Source organism: Lepidochelys kempii, chromosome 1 (genome assembly GCF_965140285.1).
Source record: "Lepidochelys kempii isolate rLepKem1 chromosome 1, rLepKem1.hap1, whole genome shotgun sequence".
NCBI classification, from domain to species: Eukaryota; Metazoa; Chordata; order Testudines; family Cheloniidae; genus Lepidochelys; species Lepidochelys kempii.
The window spans coordinates 218,350,033-218,369,137 of NC_136380.1; the positions used below are offsets into that span (position 1 = coordinate 218,350,033).

At 46.2% G+C, this 19,105-nt stretch overlaps 1 protein-coding gene across 1 annotated transcript; it reads right to left on the reverse strand.

Moving 5' to 3' along the window:
• Nucleotides 1–4,161: 4,161 nt before the first annotated feature.
• SLC2A3 (solute carrier family 2 member 3) lies at nucleotides 4,162–17,704 on the reverse strand. Its single transcript, XM_073313736.1, has 10 exons — nucleotides 17,495–17,704; nucleotides 13,928–14,023; nucleotides 11,729–11,889; nucleotides 11,165–11,405; nucleotides 10,736–10,898; nucleotides 9,463–9,650; nucleotides 8,713–8,817; nucleotides 8,076–8,177; nucleotides 7,554–7,757; nucleotides 4,162–7,015 (listed from the first exon to the last, which is right to left on the reverse strand). The coding sequence occupies exons 1-10, from the start codon at nucleotides 17,507–17,509 to the stop codon at nucleotides 6,788–6,790; spliced, it is 1,503 nt and encodes a 500-aa protein (XP_073169837.1). The 5' UTR covers nucleotides 17,510–17,704; the 3' UTR covers nucleotides 4,162–6,787.
• Between the last annotated feature and the right edge of the window lie 1,401 nt (nucleotides 17,705–19,105).

Genomic DNA, 19,105 nt, shown 5'->3' on the forward strand with positions numbered 1-19,105 from the left:
TGAGGCGTTTGTGAGACTAGAGTCTCCCCAAGGGAAGAGGTGGAAGCCCCATTGCTTGGGATAGTTAAAACAAGGACTGGACAAAGCCCTGGAGAACAACTGTAGGGAACCACCTTGTCCTGGTTGGTGGGGGTGGGCTGGACTGTTCTAGATAACACTGTTAAGATAAATTAATACTGTGCTTTTTAAAGCTGCTGGCCTAAGTTCACCGTCAGTGTAGAAAATATCATGTAATGAAGAGGAAGGATTGTCCAAGAATTAGGACACTAAGCTGGGATTTTAAAGACCTATGTTCATGTCCCTAGTTTTCCTCTGTGACCTTGGTCAAGTCCCTTCGTCTCCCTTTGCCTCAGGCCACCATTTGTAAAATGGAGATAATAGCACTACCCTGCCTCACAGGGGGGTGGTGAGGATAAAGACATTAAAGACTGTGAGGCGCTCAGATAAATATGGTAATGGGGGCCAGAGAAGTACTACAGAGAGAATGTCCTGTTAAATGAGAAGTTCTGTGGAGGCGCTCTGCTCAGAGCAGACCTACGTCCTTTCCTGCAATGGTGAACATTAAATAACTGTTTTATTATAATGCAAGAAATTGAGTGAACTCTCTCCTGCTTTTCAGAGTGTGCTAGCACCCATCTTTCACAAGGTGGGCCTGAGATGAGGCCTAATGTATGGTTTTCCTATCGTTTAGTTGCAGGAGTCAGTCCCTCTATGCTCCTCAGCACTGCGCGTCCCATTCTCCAAGCTCCACGCCACATTTCCTTCTCCTGGTCATTTACCATCTGTGGGGCATTGATGTTTCCTGTGTGGTAACCAATTTGCAATGATCCCAGCACTGAGGCCATCACTGAATGCACCAGGGTCTGTGTGACTGTTTGCTAAACAAGAAAATAGTTGTACAACGTGGTAAGTAAACAGGAACTCAGCATTTCAGTCATGTGTCTACCAGACACTAGGGGGAAAGCATGGGTTTTAAAATATACCACTTAACACATCTCAGTGTCCTGTAGTGTAGATAGTGAACACACAGGGTCAGCCATGACCAGCTTTTAAAGGTGTTAAGCTCTGTCTACACTAGATACTAACATGTTTATAACAAGTACTTAATTCAAATGTGTTTTTAAAACACAATTTCTTTTTCTAGTCTAGACAATGCCAGACATCCCCCATCTCTAAGCTCTGCTACCTCAAAGCCTCACCCTCTGCAGGGTGCTTCCGCCCTTCTCATAACACCTGCCTCTGAGGGCAGGGACAGATTAAAGCATAGGCATTACAGGCCTGTGTCTAGCGTCCCAGCTCTTCGAGTCAGAATTTCAGCTGTTTTGTTTCTAGTCCTGTTGGTTGTGAACCAAAACCTTGAAAATGTGACCTAAGTGTTATCAATGCAGTGACGCCTGCCTGATTCAGGAGAGCCTGAACCGATACTCAGAGAGGTTTGAGCTGCTCCAGGCATCTCAATTGGGTGTTAAGTCTGAAACCAGCTATGGGTGGGGGCCCTACTCACTCATTCTACCCCAGTAGAGGATGCTATAATGGGGAGCCCTCTCTGCTGCCTCCCCATCACAGCTCTGCTGGGGTATTGTCAACAACGATCCCCACACAGTACCTTCTCTTTGTGTGGGTGGGATTGAGCCCTCTCGCCTCACAGGATGGACTGCAGAAGCCCACCTGAAAACAGGGAGTGGTGGCAGTCCAGAACATGGCTCTCATTTGGGTAGCTCCTGCCACTAATACCCCAAGCAGCATGGGGCCTTGAGGGCCTCACTGAAGGGTATGCCTACTATGGCCTAGAATTGCCTAAATCTAGCCCTGCCTGGGACTCTGCCCCCTCACACCTCTACTCCCCCCAAAAATGCTGTTAATTTCCTGTGATATCCCCAGTCTCCAGAAGATGGAAAGGAGGGCATTTAGCCCCTGTACAATCCAGTTTCACATTCAGTCTCACTGAACTACTTTTCTTGTCTGATGTAAGGATCCCTATACCACACAGTAAATCTGCATCGTATCTACCTTGTTCCAACCCATACAATGATGCCGGCACCCTAGGTCCTGGCTGATGTGTGAGGCAATGGGGTTGTGTGTGACCCTGTCAATCCCTGGCGGGGAATTTCTCTCTGGATATTTTCCCCTTAAAAGGATTCTTCGGTGGTCAGCTCACTCAGCCACCACCTGGGGCCTCCTGGGAGAGAAAGCAGGTCCCGGTTTTCTGGGCAACATGGGATTTATTTGTGTGTGGTATCATCACTTTGTGTGTGGTATCACCATCAGCCAGCAGGTGGGATTGGCCTCAAGGCTGGCCCTATGTTCTCATGACTCTGCCATCACCTGCCCTATGACATCACAAAAGGCTCTGACCGTCTCAAGGTTCCACAACACAGGAGACTGGGGAGGATGTTCATCCTTTATTCCTCTCTCCCAGGTAACACCATGTAATGCTTCCCTGGTTTTGTTCATCCCAAAGACTGTGCACTCTACCAGCACTGACCTGCAACCAGCTCTGGTGGAAGGCAGCAAGCAGCCAGAGCTCACCATGCTGCACAACAGGGAATGAAGGATAGTCTAGCTGTAAAAGGCATCCCCACTGCTAATCCCTGCTCTTACAACATATTATGAGAGACACTTAATATTCAAGGGTATGAGCTCAGTTTTTAAGGTTGCATCTGAGAAACTTGCACGCAGCATGGAACGCAAATGATCCATCTCAGAAGAGGGCCAAGACAACTCTGCTGGGATTTCAACTGGGCTTTCTGCCCAGTGAATGCTCCTTAGCTGATTCTTGGACCCCTAAACCATCTCCTCGCTAAGTACATGCCCGCAGCCGCAAAAACAAACATCAGCTGGAAAACCACAGCACTCCAAAACATAAGTTTTTAGAAGGCCCAGTCTGGAGAGAAATTGGTGTTACCTTGGGCCTGTTGAGGTAGGAAAGGATTTACCTGGTTCTCAGCTGCTCCAGGCGGTTCTTGTTGTGCAGTCTATCTGCTGCAGGTGTGAGGGTGTTGCATCATCTCACATCTGCTCTTCACATTCAGCAGAGGGACTGGTGGGGCAAGCGTGGCATTCTACACCAACTCACGTATGTCAGAAATGCCATAGCTGCCCCAGGAATAAGGATAAATAGTGACTTCTCCATTCAATGGGGTTTCCTCCTTGCCACCCTAAAGCCCATCCCTTGCTCCCTCTGTACACCTTACAAGTGAGTGAGACTCAGGGCATGTCGACACCACAGCCCTAAGCCGACCTACGTTAGGCCATCACTGCAGTGATGCATGTCAACACTACCCTCCTTCTTTCAGTGGTGTGTGTCCTCACCAGGAGTGCTTCCACTGACTGAAGAGGGGCAGGGTGGGGGGCTGCCAGCCAGTGCTCTTAGCTCCACGCAGCTCCCCACCAGGAGCCCAGCTGCCCCCTGTGCTTCTTGCCTCTCCGCTCCCAGCTGAGAGCAGGGGCCAGCCACCCAGGCTTCTCAGCTCCCTAAGCTTGGAGCCTCTGGGCAGCAGCCCGACTTGGAGTGTGGGGAGCCGGGGGGCAGCTGGGTTCTAGCTACCCGGCTTTCATGGAGCCATGAAATTGACAAGACAGCCAACAGCTGATGTAAGGGACGTAGTGTCTACACAGATACTGGGTCACCCTAACTACACTGACATAAGTGCTATGCCTCTCGTGGAGGTGGAGTTATGATGTCGGTGTAGTAGGGCACTTACATCGGTGGGACAAGGCTGTAGTGTGTACACTGACATAATTAAGTCAACGTAAGCTGCCTTCCATTGACCTAATCAGTGGAAACTAGGCCTCAGACGGGAAGACTCTCTAGAAGATACCTGCAGAGGGACAGGACAGACCAGCGCAGGGAAACCCCCTTTTTAACATCTTCCTACAGACAAATGTAGAGAGGTGAATTTCTAGAGGACATACACACAGGGGCTGAGAGAAGCATTACCATTGGCCAGTCAGCATCACAGTGAAGTAGAAAGCCCAGCACTGAAATAGCAGGGGGGCTCCAGGGCAGGACTGAGGGGCATTGGCTGAAGACCAGGACTGGGATAGCAGGGGGGCTGCAGGGCAGAATCGAGGGGCATTGGCAGAGCTGGGTCTGTTCCAAGGACTGGTGCTATTACTGGTTTGGAATGAGGGGAGGTAACAAACCCAGAAGCAGATATGTAATATTTACATCCACAGTTTTTATTTTAGAAACATGTAACACAATCACAAATTAATAATAAGTATATAAAACCCATCGGCAATACTCATACTGCAGACATAGAGAAAGAGAGAGAGAAAGAGACAGACTAAGATAGAGTGAGAGTCCAAGGCATCATACAAACACCCTGATGTGCTGTTTGCAATGCTCTAGTGCCCAGCTGGAGGGGAATTTCCTTTCCTTACATACAGACATACAACCGGAAAGCTGTACCTTCCACAAATATTAAGGGATCAGAGTTATAAGGAGAATCAAAGGAATGAAATCTGTATAATTTAGACAAATGATGAAAGAGGGGAGTATAACCGTCTACAAACTCTGAAAGATGTAAATAGCAAGGAGGAAGAGGGAGTCCGAGGAAGGTGGGTGTGGGTGGAAGACCGAGGAGTAAGTTGATGAAATTGAGCGAGGAGGGAAATGTTCTTGTTAAATCACAGGAAATATTTCCCAGCAGCAAAATTTACCGGACTTTACAATTATTGTCCACAAGGGAAGGGGTGAAGGCTCCATCACTTGAGTCATTTAAAACTCAGACTAGAGCAAACCCTGGAGAATACACGGTAAGGAACCCCGGGCACGGTTCTTGGGGGGCAATAACCAAGATGTGCCCTCAGATGATTTGGGGAGTATTGTTGTATTTTTGTTTTCTTTAGCCAGCTATGTGATGATGAGGTCAGGCATACTAACTTCCCTGCTGCGTGTTGTATGAAGTCCAGCCATGTAATTCTAGCTTTGGTGTAAATGGACCCAGGGTCTTAATTCAGATCCAGAGTTTGTTTCAATCCAAAAATGCAGAGGTGCTCAGTGCTGGAGTCTGAGTTTGGACTTCCTACACAGATGTTGATGGAGTGTCAATGGGCCTAACCACACTGGACTTTCCTTCTTTCTCCCTACTGAGTATTCCAGTCAGTGAAACAGAGCTCTCAACCCTCCGATTCAAATGTACTATATGCACTAAGCCTTGCCCTGCTAAGCTAAAGGAACTTTTCAGTCCTCTGGCAACTAAGAGACAAGAGGAGGGACCATTATTAACTGAATGTGTCTGACATATCCCATCTAGTAGAGGGCAGTAGTGTACACACACAGAGACACACACACAGACACACAATACATTACAGTATTCCCTGGAGCCTCCAGAATGGACAGCCCAGCCCCTGTAGCAAAAATTTACCCTATAGCCATGGACTAAACATCTTTCTGTCTGGCTATCAGGTTTCAGGAGCTTTGGTCTCTATTCCTTCATTTCTACCTTTACAGAGTCCTTTGTGTCTTGGATAACTAGTCCTGTATCCAGAAGGTTCATGCTACGTGCCTTTGTCTAAAGTTTAACTATAGGAACAATTGATAAGAATATACAGTTTTGGAATTTTTTTTTTATACACACATCTCTTTAAATTACAATCTGTCTCTTTCAGACTTCCTTTACTGTTAGAAAAGAGGAACAGAGAAGCCAAATTTCAAGAAAAGAGGGTTGGATGAGTCAGCGTCTGGCCTGAAATAATCACCCAGCCTCCACAAGAACTAATAGTGACTGAAAATAGTGTCAAATAACAATGCCCTTTTGCTGTAATACTGCAATTTTCAAGTAATCCACGTGACCATTATTTAACATAGCCACCAAAAAGTCCTGAAGAATATAAGAACGTTGGTGGACACAAGAATGTACACAAATACTATCACATGCTTATTCTCTCTAGTACTCAATTTTTTAAAATTTGTGGCTGGAGGACAGATATGTCCTTTAATGGAGCCATGCATAATCAGCTCCATTTCATGTACAACCAGAGTGTAATTTTTCTCTTTAGTACCATATTTCTGCTTTACAGTTTTATTGCACCTCAAACCTACAGTATCATCTCTTAAAAATAACTATTTATCATAAACATCTTCTGCTTCATTATCTGTACATATTTTTACATATAAAAAAAATAAATATTTACAACTAAACTGACACACAAATAAATAAACCAATGTAAAACTGAGCTTTCAGACTAGCTGTACAAAAAAGAAAAGGGAAAAAGAACCCTCTCTGGTAACTTGGTCCGCTTCTCCTGAGGCACCCACCAGACAGCAAATATGACATAATGGCTTTTTGCATTTGGGTAATTACATTAAATTCCAGCATAATACTGCATACTCACGGTGGAGCAGAATTAAAAGTGGGAAGAGATGGCACTGTGGAGTTGTTTGGTTGCTTTAGCTCACTATACAAAAATAATAGTAAGTTTAAAAAACATAAGAGGTTGCTATGCACAAAAATACCTTAATACCTAGGAGCAGTTAAAGGTGAGAGCAAAAATATTGCCCATATGTTCTCCTCCTCAAGTGCATAACAGGTGGAGATGAGGTTATTTTTGCTCCTGATGCCCTCCTGTGTTGAAAGCAGATGAGACCTTCCCACTTCAGACCATCTTAACCCTGGCAGGGCTTGGCGGAAATGTGGAAGGGAGCGGTGCGAGGGGAAGAATAAAATAGCAGCAATTTTTAAATTGTCCTAGATTTTCTCCTGACGTATATCTCTGCCCAATCCTTGAAAGACTCTCTGCTTATTTCTTTAACAATGAAAAAGGGTCAAGAAGGGGTACGTTAAATATTTGAGGTAACATCATTAGCAGACTCTATGCCCTTCAGTTCCACCATGGGGCTTTTCTCCACTGCTGCAACGGTGCCACTTCCTTCCACTTGTCCTTCAAAGCCCCTGGAAATGTCTTCAAAAGTCCTGCCCCTGGTCTCAGGGACTTTGAAGAAGGTGAAGACAAAGAAGATGACCAGGAAAACAATGAAGATGATGAAGACATAGGGACCACACAATTTCTACAGGGGGGAAAGAAGGGAAAGGTTATAATTTGAAAAGTGCATAGGCCTAAAATCAAGGTACAGTCATTATCTCCTAAACTCATCCGATGCATCCGATGAAGTGAGCTGTAGCTCACGAAAGCTTATGCTCAAATAAATTGGTTAGTCTCTAAGGTGCCACAAGTACTCCTTTTCTTTTTGCGAATACAGACTAACACGGCTGTTACTCTGAAACCTCCTAAACTCAGAATCACAACACCCTCCCCAAAATATGGACTTATTTACTTTTAACGTAGTATTTTTAAAGGAACACCCCAGGCCATTTAAGGGATTTTTAAAGCTTGATTCTGAACTTTGAATGCTATCATGACTCACAAATATTGTGGCTCTCAAAGGGGGCTATGTTGATTGGCTATGTTGACTAAGTGTCCAGCTATTTGTGGATTATAAACATTAAGTGAAAGCAAAGGAATGGGGATGTTGTTTAAACTACAACACTCTCTTAACAGTAGCTAACAATCAGATCAACACAGTACTTTCCAAATTGTGTCCTTACCTCTGCATAGGGGAAGAGCATTCCCACCAAGAAATTGGAGGTCCAGTTGGAGCAACCAGCCACTGCCACAGCTGCAGGACGGGGACCTTGACTGAAGAGTTCAGCCACAATGAACCAGGGAATAGGACCGGGGCCAATTTCAAAAAAGGCCACAAAGCCAAAGATGGCAACAATGCTGATATAGCTAATCCAGCTCAAGACATCCTGCAAGGGAGAGAAACATGAATAGCTGTAATTTGACAAGCAAACATGGGATAACGGAACACGTGCTCCAACATCTCTATGTCCTTAATCATGGTATATAGTTCCTGCTGTATGGGAATGTATATTCCCCCTAATCCCAGCTGTACCCCCACTATAGATTCTCCTTTCTTTATACTCAAGAGTCCCCTGTCTCCATACTCATCCCAATCCCTCCAAAGATGCCCTTTCCTTTACCTTTGGGTCCTTTACCTCAGTTTCCCTCTGTGTCCCTAATGACATCTCAACTCTACAAGAATAGGCAGTTTGCTGTCAACTCACCTTAAGTGTCAAAGCTATGGTCATGAGAACGGCACAGAGAGCCATGCCACCCAAGCCGACCAAATGAAGGGTCCTGCGCCCTGCACGCTCCACCAGGAACAGCTGCAAAAGTGGCAGGAGAGAAAAACATTAGATTAGAAAGCAACAGCCAAAGGGGCTGGCTCCACATCCTGACAAGCTCTGCACCCCCATCCCCAAGGGGTTTATCTGCCATTTACCTCCACCTCTCCAGTGCTCATGTGGTCAGTGGCAGCTTAAATGGATGGGGATATAGGATGCTATGTCTCTCCCTACCCCTTCACCCAGCGTTTTTCTATCTCTTTCCCCACTCTTTCCTCCCCCTCTTCTTCCTCTGACTTTTACCCTTGTCCACATCTCTTCTACACCATTCTATCTCACCCTTCTCTCCCTCTTTCTTTCTTCTAGTATGCTCACATTCCCTCCTTCTGCCATGCTCTCCTCTCCTGCTCTTTCACACTTCCCTTTGTGCCTCCCCTCTCCCTTCTGCAAATCTCAGCCACAGTTTGGCTGAAGAGAAAAAAACTGGCTCCAGGATAACTATTGTCCCCAAAATCTCCCTCCATGCAGATCCACACCAGCCATCATCTCACCAACCGCTCTCCGCAGCGCTACTTACCGATACGACAGTGAAGACCGTGTTAACCACACCAGCACCAATGGTTGCATAGACAGGCTGCTTGACACCAGCTTTTTCGAAAATCCCCGTGGAGTAATAGAACACCTGGGAGTAGAAGAAGCAATTGGATATGGTTACTAGTTCCTGCACCTGAAGGGATGCCCCTTATTTTCATGCCTGTCTCTCCATGTGTCCAATAAGAGCTCAGTCAAAAAAGTATATACTTCAATCCATGATCATGCAAGGACCATTCATTGTCATACACAGGTATAACAATTTTCCATGAAAAAAAAAACCCACTATAGGGAAGTGCCCCTTTAAAATAATCTTTGTTCCCTCTTGTTCATATAGTTATCCATGAAATGGAAGTGGTCATCCTAGTTCCTAGCTACACATCTCCTTTGATGTGCTGAGCAGCCCCTTTCTAGAGCTGGGCTATAAAACACAATCGGATCCTGATGAGTTCCTGAGGTCACGGAAGGTTTTATGGATCTCCCTTGACTCCAAGTGACCTGCTTCCAGGGGTGAGCTATACCTGATGAGCTCATAACGTAGCTGAATATTTCAGGGAGCTCTTTTTGGCAGGGAGTATCACAAAAATTGATCTCAACTGAAGACAGGAAGTGAAGCCCAGGAGCCCAGATTCTCTTGCTATTGTGACTGGCTGACTCTCACTGAAGTCAATGGGAGACACTCATACACAGCAGCAAGAGAATTGAGCCCAAGAAGTGAAACAGGAAGCTGACTTACAGCATTGATGCCCGAGAGCTGCTGGGAGAGCTGGAGTACGATGGCAATGATGATGGCCTGGCGGTAATTCGGCGAGCGGAAGAGCTCCGGCACTGTTGCTTTCCTCTCCTGGGACATCTTGGTGCTCTCCTCTTTCATCTCTTGGATGTCTTGGGCCACATCCTGTGTACCACGGAGCTTCTGGAGAACTACAGGGAGGAACCACACATAGAATACATGAGATGTCATCAATTTACATGCCCCAGCCAACAAGAGGCTTGAGTTCCACTCTCAGCCCTAGTCTCCAACTCTCCAAGGGGGGATCAAATGCTGTGGACCCCCTAGAAGTTAATATTCTGCCTGGCTATGTGGGACAGATTAAGGCTCTATTCCTGGTCCTGGCCTCCTATTTAACCTGGAGCTAAATGTGTTAGGAGCACAGTAGATGTTAGGCCTAGTGATCTGTGCCTCTGAGCCGGAAACCTACATTTGATTCCTGCTCCTGTTCACACACTCACCTTGGGGCTACTTAGGAGCACAGCAGAGGCTGAGTCCAGTGATACCATGAGGAAGACCTCTTTTCCTAGTCTCAATCACTTTATTTTCCAAAGATTGGGAGGGGCTAAACCTGTTGTCCTAGGCCCTATCATTCTATACTATGGCCATGTAAATTCTGGACTTCTTACTCTCACCAAGAATGTGCTGGGAGCACCCTGATGGGCAAGCCTGATAGGCAAGCCTGATGCCTCATAGGGACCAGGTAAGAAGGTAGGACAAGAAGTAATGGGCTTATTCTGCAGCAAGGGAGATACAGGTTAAATATTAGGAAAATCTTTCTAACTAAAAGGGTAGTTAAGCCCTGGAATATGCTTCCGGGGAGGTTGTAGAATCCCCATCACTGGAGATTTTTAAGAACAGGTTGGGCTAACACCTGTCAGGGATGGTCTAGGTATATTTGGTCCTGCCGCAGCTCAGAGGGGTGGACTTGACAACGTCTCTAGGTTCCTTCCTCTCTTACATTTCTATGATTCTATGATTTTGCATTGCCATGCAGCAGACCCCAGATCAGTTACAGTTCTCTCACACATCCTGGAGCTCGTGCAGGCTGGGGGTACTGCGGAGGCAGGTCTGGTGACCTCTGGGGATCAGCTGTCTACACTATCGTGCAGGAGATCCAGGTTCTCATATCACTCCTCATCATCCATTCCCCTAAGTTCAGTTCAGGCTAGGAGGACTGTGGTGACTGGGCTGACCAGTAGCTGTCCTGTGGTGCCATTTAGAAGTGTCCACGCACCTGCTTGCGCTTTGTCTTCCTCCATCTTGTTGATCAGCAGGAAACGGGGACTCTCAGGGCAGAAGGGCAGAGCAGCACACTGCAGGATGGCTGGGATAATAGTGAACCCCAAAAGCAGTGGCCAGAGACTCTCACTCCCCATGATCTCCTTCAAGCCGAAAATCTAATCCAGCGAACAAGAAGAGAAAGAAATATTACGAGATATTCCCCTGTGTTGAAAATTAAGTCTTTACCCTTTCTCCTCCTCAAGAATTACACAGTAGTGTGGTCAGTTAGCTATTCAACCTACCCATTCCTCCCCATGGTGACTATAGAATGGTCCATGAGGTCTCATTCCCCTCTAATGATACCCGTGAAGCAGCCTGTTAGCCCCATAAAACCTTCAGTGCCCTCCCCAACAGCCATTGAGAAAGTCAGGATCAGGCCTACCTGTGCCACCAAGATGCCCACAACGATGCCCAGCTGGTTGAGGGTGCCAAAGGCACCACGCAGGGCGGTGGGTGAGATCTCGCTAATGTACATGGGAACAAAGCCAGTGCTGAGGCCACAAAAGAGGCCAATGATAAAGCGGCCAAGGATCAGCATTTCTATTGCTTTTGCCGTCTTGGAAAAGCCCATCAGGGTGCCACCCACGAAGGCCAGGATGTTCACCAGTAGCATGGAGTTCCGCCTGCCAAGGAGAGAGACATTAGCATAGGCCAGGGGTTATTGATTTGCAACGATAGGGAGAAAATTGCAGAAGTTATATGCCCAGCCAGATCCCCCTTCCCCGGGCCACGCTTCCCCACTCAGCCACTCCCTTTGTCTGCTTCTTTTCTTCTCTCTCTACCACTGTCTTGCCCTTCCAGGAATCGGTCCCTTCTCCCCAACCTACCCTCCTTCTCTGGTCCATTGGTCCAATTTTTTGGAGAGAAATAATTTCTCCTAATCCTTCCAATATCCCATAATTCAGAGACAAATTCCATGGTGGCTTAGACCCCCTTCCTAACGTACCTTCCAAATCGGTTGACAAAAAGTCCAACAGAGAAGGAGCCGATCATCCCTCCCACGGAGAAGATGGCGACGGAGAGGGACCACAGCGAGGTCAGAAGCTCGGAGGAGGTTGGGGTCCCTCTCCGCAACTCTAATGTTTGATTGAAGAATGCTTGAATAATCTGCATGGGAGAAAACACACCCCAGAAATGGGAGGAGAGAGGGGTTACAATAAAATATAATGTACTGTGGGAGAGGCGGAGCTCTGTATGATATCAGGGCGTTCTTTTGTCACAAAGTCAGGGTGGTGGGGAGAGATCTCAGACATTTGGAAGTAGAGAAGCTAAAGTGGGTCAGGACAGCTGAAGAGGAACCCAAAGTTTCAGAAGGAGAGACGCTCAGAGAAGAGCAGTAGGACATGATTAAGAGGATGGAGAGACTGATTTACTTAGTATGATGAGATTGGGCAAGAGATGATTAAGGAGATAAGGCTAACTCTCTGTAAGTAGCGGAAGGATGTAGACAGCAAGGAGGGTGTCTTTGGTGACAGTAGGTCTGAGTGAGGAGAAATAGCAGCAATGGGACTAAAATGAGCAAAGGGAAATGTTCTCTCACAAATGAGAACATTTCTGGTATCAGGATACATTCCCCAGCGGCGAGGGGTATGTGAGACTGTGAAATAGCTTCCCCAAGAGACTGAATAAAATCCTGAAGCACTCCAGGGAACTATCCTGCATTGTCTTCTAGGATGGATGAGATGATAGGCAAAAGAACTTTTCCTATTGCTAAGTTTTCGGATAGATATCCTGTCTGATTACAAAGTGTTGCAGGGCCCGAGTTTCACATTATGTGCCCCCAGCAGGTGGCAGCAAGGCGCTAGTTTGACTGCACACCCCCATCTCTGGTTATGACATCTGTATTCCGGGAGACAGGGTGGATGTGGCAGATGTGACTCACTTTTTTGCATGAGGTTTAGCTCATCTGGTTTACAAGAAAAAAAAACCGCCTACATTTTTCATTTCTTTTTTTTTTTCTTGGTGGTGTAATTTGCAAATTACTTGGTTGGAATTTCCCCAGACAGTCACATCCCCCACCAAGCCCCCACTTTGAGCTTAATATGAAACTAGATTAGATAGATAGATAGATAGATAGATAGATAGATAGATAGATAGATAGATAGATAGATAGATAGATAGATAGATAGGAGAAAAGCCTGAGAGAGGAAGCCCAAAATCAACAGGGAAACCATAATCCCATGCAGCCCTCTCTCAGCTCTTTGCTGTCCCCTCCAACCCCTGAAAGGGCTTTTCTGTGACTCAGAACAGCCCCCACTCCTGTCAGTATGCTTCATCCCAGTCTATAAGGGAGGGTGAGAAGGTTTCTGTGGTTTGAACGATAACAGACTGGCAGCAGGGACACATCGTTTTGGTGAGGATATTCCCCAAAGTAAATTATTTTAAAGGGGTGGAATCTGGATAGAAAACTAGATTGGCAGGAGGGTTATAGAGTCTCCCCAAACTCTCCATATGCCCAGTCCCTCCCCTTTCCTGATTCTAATGTCTCCTCTATGCCAATGTTCCAGTTTGGTTTTCCCCTCCTTTCCCCTTTACTGCACAATGGAGGCAGAAACTCCACTCCAACCTCCCTCTGCATCCCCAAAATGAAGGAAGCAACTTCATTCCCATATTCCTGTGTATTTTGGAAGATAGGGATACCCCTCTTTCGTGCTTTCGCTCTACCTACATCCAAAACATGCAGGGACAAGGCTTCCAACTGCCCCAAACAAGATGGCGTCCCTTCATAATTCTCCCTCTGGATGTCCAGATGAGACAGAGATGCCATCCACACTCCCACTGTACCTCATAAATGGGAGGACCCCATCACTCCCTACCTGCCTGAAATGGCAAACTGACCCCTCTCCTTTTATCCCTCCTGTACATGAAGTGGGACAATGACCCTCTTTACTCCATCTCTCCTCACCAAAACGTAAAGGTGACCCTCTTCCTCCTCTTCCCCTGCACTAAAAGGGATGGTCCTCTCTCTTCCTTTGCCCTTCAAATAGGAGAGACAAACCATTCACCCACTAGCTCCTCAATGACCTTCCCTCTCTCCCTGCCTCTAAGATGATCCTCAGCACCATCTTTTGAGGCAGAATGAGCTCTATGGAAGAGATGAGACCACCCGGCTATGTCAAAACCCAGAGGGCTCTTTCTCTCTCACCTTCTCAGGTGCATTGATGACACCCGTGTTGTACCCAAACTGGAGCGATCCGATGGCAGCAGTGGAAACGGCACAGAGAAGGGGACAAGTAATTTTCTGAAGAGAGAGAGGGAAAAATCAGTCATTTAATTAATTTTTTCACTTTTTCCACACAAATTGTTTTTCTGTTTAACACAACAATCTCAGCTAAGAGCTCCTCAGAAGCCAGGTCTAGTGCTCCCTATGGGTCGCTTGGGAGAGTAGGGTTCCATCCCCAGTCTCAATCTTTCATTATCCTGGGCCAACATGGGCCAGGAATATTGAATATAATGCTAATCATGGGAGCACATGTATACTCAGCCCTGTCATGTGACAGGGCACCCATGTGTGTTACATCCTGATTGCATGGGGTCAGAAATAAAATAAAATTGGTTAGGAACCTGCCAATGTAACAGCAAACTATCCACACAAAGGTCATATGGCACAGACATTTCAAGAACCAGACCTACTGAAGGAACAGAAAACACCTCAACAAATCCAAGCAGGACACTCGTGCTGCATGTTTTGAGGATACCCAGAATGCCACTGAGAATGGTCCTGTGCTGGCCGATAGAACACATGCTCACCCAGTCAGTGACAATGGAAAACAGGTGCAGCAAACGTGAAGTGGTGGAGCCACATCAGCAACTCAACAAGCCATTGCAGGAGGAACTGTTCTGAGAACAAGAAGTTCAGAGACCCACTGAGGTTCACTGACAGTTATTGACAGATATTGAATTAGAGGCAGGATGGTTATCTCACCTGTCAGAGGTTCCAGTTATACACCCTGCTCCCCAGTTACACACCCTCTATTTGCATTTCTTAATTGGCTGTACTAGCTAGTGGCTGTTATTTTTTGGTTTATATGCTTCATTTAGAAGTAGATTCTGACCCCTGGCATGTTTTGTAAACATCTCCCATGCAATGTGACTGGGGCCACTAAATAAATATAAGTCTCAGTACTCCTAGGATTAATACCTTTATTACAGTGGAAGCCAGATCTAGTGCCCTGAGGGATTAGCTCTCTGCACTGCCATGCAGGAGACCTGGATTTCTTTCCCCATACTGGGATTTTACTCCCTGAACCAAAGGCTGATGGTATTAAAACTCTTCATGGCAGGGTAGAAGGCAGTACTCCCAACTCTTGTGATTTTTTTTTGCAAGGCTCTCAATATTTCATGTATTTCTTAAAGCCCCAGCTCCTGGAGTCAAGTGATTATATCAGACTCTCAGTTTTCATTAAAGTAAAAAGTATGTTTCTAGCCCTGGCTGCCAACCAAAGCTGGAAAATATGATCCATGTGAATTCTAAGGCTCAGAAACCAAAAACCAAATAAAAAGTGTGCAACATTTTTCATAGTTTTAAAATCTCACAATTTTGGGATGCTGACTGATAATTTTTGAATGCTTTGAGTTGGCAACACTTCAGAAGTTCCATCCTTAATACCCTATCCTGGTTTCTCATTCACTAGGGACTGGGAACTCTTCCAAAGGTGTTAACAATGTGTATTCCCAGCCCTAGCTTTCACTCTCTAAGGCCAGTGAGGACTGGGAATAATGTGGAGACCAGTGTAGTACTTCCATTCCCAATTTCTGATACTCTCGCCTGGGGCCAGCAGAGACTGGGAGTGCTACAAGGTCAGACCTGATTCCCTCTGCGCTGTCATGTAGAAGACTCAGATTTAGCTTTGCTCTCTCATTCCCTTGGGGTCAATGAGCTCTGAAAAGGCCTAGATTAGTGCCACCTAGAAGCTTGTTGGATGCAGAGGCTAGCACCCAAATATCTCACAGATATTGATGGATTTATCCTCACAACACTGCTATGAGGTAGGAATTATTATTCCCTCCATGTTGAAGATGAGGAACTGAGGTACAGAGAGAATAAGTGCCCCGGGTCACAGTGCATCTGGGAACAAAACTCAGATCTTCCGTTTTTCAGTTCAGTGCCTTAAGCAAAAGAGCATCCTGCATTGCCATGGCTTACTCAATGTCCAGGCCAAGTCTCCAGCTCCACAGGACCCATCTGGGCATGATATAACATAGGCATACTTTGCTTACATAGTATACACACACATACTATAGATGGTATAGTTCATATATATTCCACACCACGTTTCATGCCTCCTGCCTTTTCTAATCTATTTCTTTGTATTACACAGCCAGTCTCACACTCAAGTATACATGACATGGTCTCACCCCTTCCAACCCTGCAGTGAAAGGACTATGATCTAATGTATATTCTCTCCAGCCAGCAGCATATCCATGGAGCTCAGAAATACCAGGGTGGGATCTACACAAACCACAGTGACAGAGTTGAGGCTTAGACGCTGGCGGGGAATTCAAAACACCACCCATACCCCTCCCTCTCACAATGGGTGACAATGGTATCTGACTGCATGTATATTATCGGGGGAGACATTTCCCACCAGTTTTCTCTCTTTTCATTGGCTGGAAACCCAGAATAGTAGCACTCATTGACCTCAACTGGGGCAGCTTCTTTACTCTCCTCTAAATGACCTTGACTGGGATGCTTGTTCAGAGTTCCCTCCCTCATGCCCTCACACTTTCCTCTTGTCCCAGAAAAAGGGAAAGAAAGGCTTGGTTTTATAAACTGATGGCTACTTGAATACCCCTATGAGAGCAGTAACCCCCAGGTATCCTTCAATGAGCACCAGCATCAGTCAGTTATTTGATGCCACTCTCCCTCCCTCACTGTCTCTTCCCCAGCTACCATTGCCTGCTTTTTATCCTTGATGCTCTCAAACACACACAATTAATTAGTTCACAGATTAATGCACACAACACACATGGACGCCCATCAACAATGCTGCCCACAAAGGCTCTCTAGCTCAGTGTCATGAGAGGGAGTGAACCTGCCATGTTCTCTCGGTTGAAATCGGAAGGTTACTCATTATTTCTTTAAAAATAGCCTTCAAAAACCTTTAAGAGAAATTGTCCTTTTCTCATCACGAACACATTGTCATCTTGGTCAACCTAAAGACAAATGGCTCTCATTCGGCCAGCACAATAGATCTCATGCCAAATAAAACATGACAAGGAAAGCAATATTTTGAAAAACTACAACCACAAAAATGTACCCAAATGCCATGACTTGCAACAACCCTACATAACCATCTTCCCCTCCCCCTACCGTGCATCCCCTATGGCTGCCACTTTCTCAGAGTCATCCTTAAATAATCATAGTAAAGGCTCGCCCTCATGCACATTCAGTGTTTGATTATAGACCTTTCATCTGCTCAAAAGGCACACAAATAAAATAGTAAAAGAGATAGTAATAATAATCAAACACCATGATGTTATCTGTAAAGACACCTCCTGCGAAGGGATGCCCAACAATTCAAAACATCTTCAACAAGCCAGGCCGAGGGTTTCACAAGTCAGACAAATTGGGTAGCGCTAACCCAGAATGTATAAATGCTGGATGAACAGACGCAACCATGTTCAAACCAAGGCACGCACTGAACAACAAAACCACTCATAAGCCGGCTAAAAATATAAAGGCAAGGAGAAAAAGATCTGCTGTAGTTACCTTTTTGCTCTCCATGGTCCTTGGTAAATGTCAAGGAATGTCAAGACACTGCACACCCACTGCCCCCTTCTTAATGAAGTCGTTGACGATCTCTCAAATGTCGTGTATTTGCTTCCCACGTAATTGAATATCTGGAACCGTCTCTGTAATTTTTTGCTCTGTGCAATTTGCAATATCTCTCTGCTGAGGAGCTGCCTTAGAGCAATCTATTTATGGTTTCTGCTAGGAGGTGCGGATATTAGGGAGGGACTGAGCCAGACAAGACCCCGCCCAGCTCCCGTAATAAGCAAAAAAAAAAAAAACAAACTTGTGACCCTGCCTAATTTTGTGACTTCAATGTTTCATCACTGGAAATTTAGATAAGGCATTTTCCTTCTCTCCTTAAAAGGCATTTGTGTGTGGGAGTCTGAGCAGAGCCCTCTTTATGTTTCACAGATACTACAAACCCTGAAAACATCACTCAGGAGGGCAGCTAATGGGATTTCTCATCCGTTCCAGTTGTGATTGCTCATATTATTTAACTCCAGACAGCATTTTGGAAAGAACCTGATTATGGAGATGAGTATTTAGCAGGCTATTGTTGCCATGCAATTATATAGCAATAAAATAATAATGATTTGTGTTAAAGTCTCCAGATATAATTAATTTGTACTGTGTTCAGAGATGGCAGATAGATAGATAGATAGATAGATAGATAGATAGATAGATAGATAGATAGATAGATAGATAGATAGATAGATAAAATGAATATAAGAGAGAGATGCTCAGTAACTGTGGCCCTATGGCCCCTCCCCCATCGAGACATGTGGAAGGGAAACACAGACCCCAAAGCTACATGGAATTTGGAGAGTGGTCTTTTTGACACAACACCCCATTCTCCATCTGAAGCCAGAGACCCTGTGGGCAGAGGTTGAGGCCTGATTCTGCTGTATAAACTGGGGATCTGCAATAGGAATGCCATTGCCCTAGTGCTCATGGCTCTGCTGCTGCTCCATAGCAGTGAGCGAGTGCCTTGGGGAGCATCTCATGGCAGCCGGGCTTTGCAGGCAGAGGCCAGCTCCAGGGGGTGTCACCAGCTGGTGTTGGGCTCCTTAGGGGGACAGGCAAGAGTGTGTCAGGAGCGCAGCTCGGAGCTGTGCCACCCACCCTGCCAGCCAGCACCCTGGCTCCCCCAGCATGGAGAGTCAGGTGCCTGAGTGGCCCGGGTGGCTCCCACCAGCTTCCAATCCATTGGCTTCTGGCAGGAGGTGACAGCTTTCAAACTGTAAGGTGTGTCCTAAAACCTCTGTGCTTAATGTACGGTTGCCAAGCATCCAGTTTTTGACCAGAACACCCAGTCAAAAACGGACCCTGGCAGCTCCAGTCAGCACTGCTGATAGGATCATTTAAAGTCTGGTCGGTGGCACAGCAGAGTTCAGGCAGACTTCTTGCCTGCCCTGGCTCTGCACAGCTCCCAGAAGCGGCTGGCATATCCCTGTGACCCCTAGGTGCAGGAACGGTCAGGGAAGCTCTGTGCACTGCCCCCCGCCTCTGGCATCAGCTCTGCAGCTCCCATTGGCTGGGAACCATGGCCAATGGGAGCTGCAGGGGCAACACCTGTGGGCACGGACA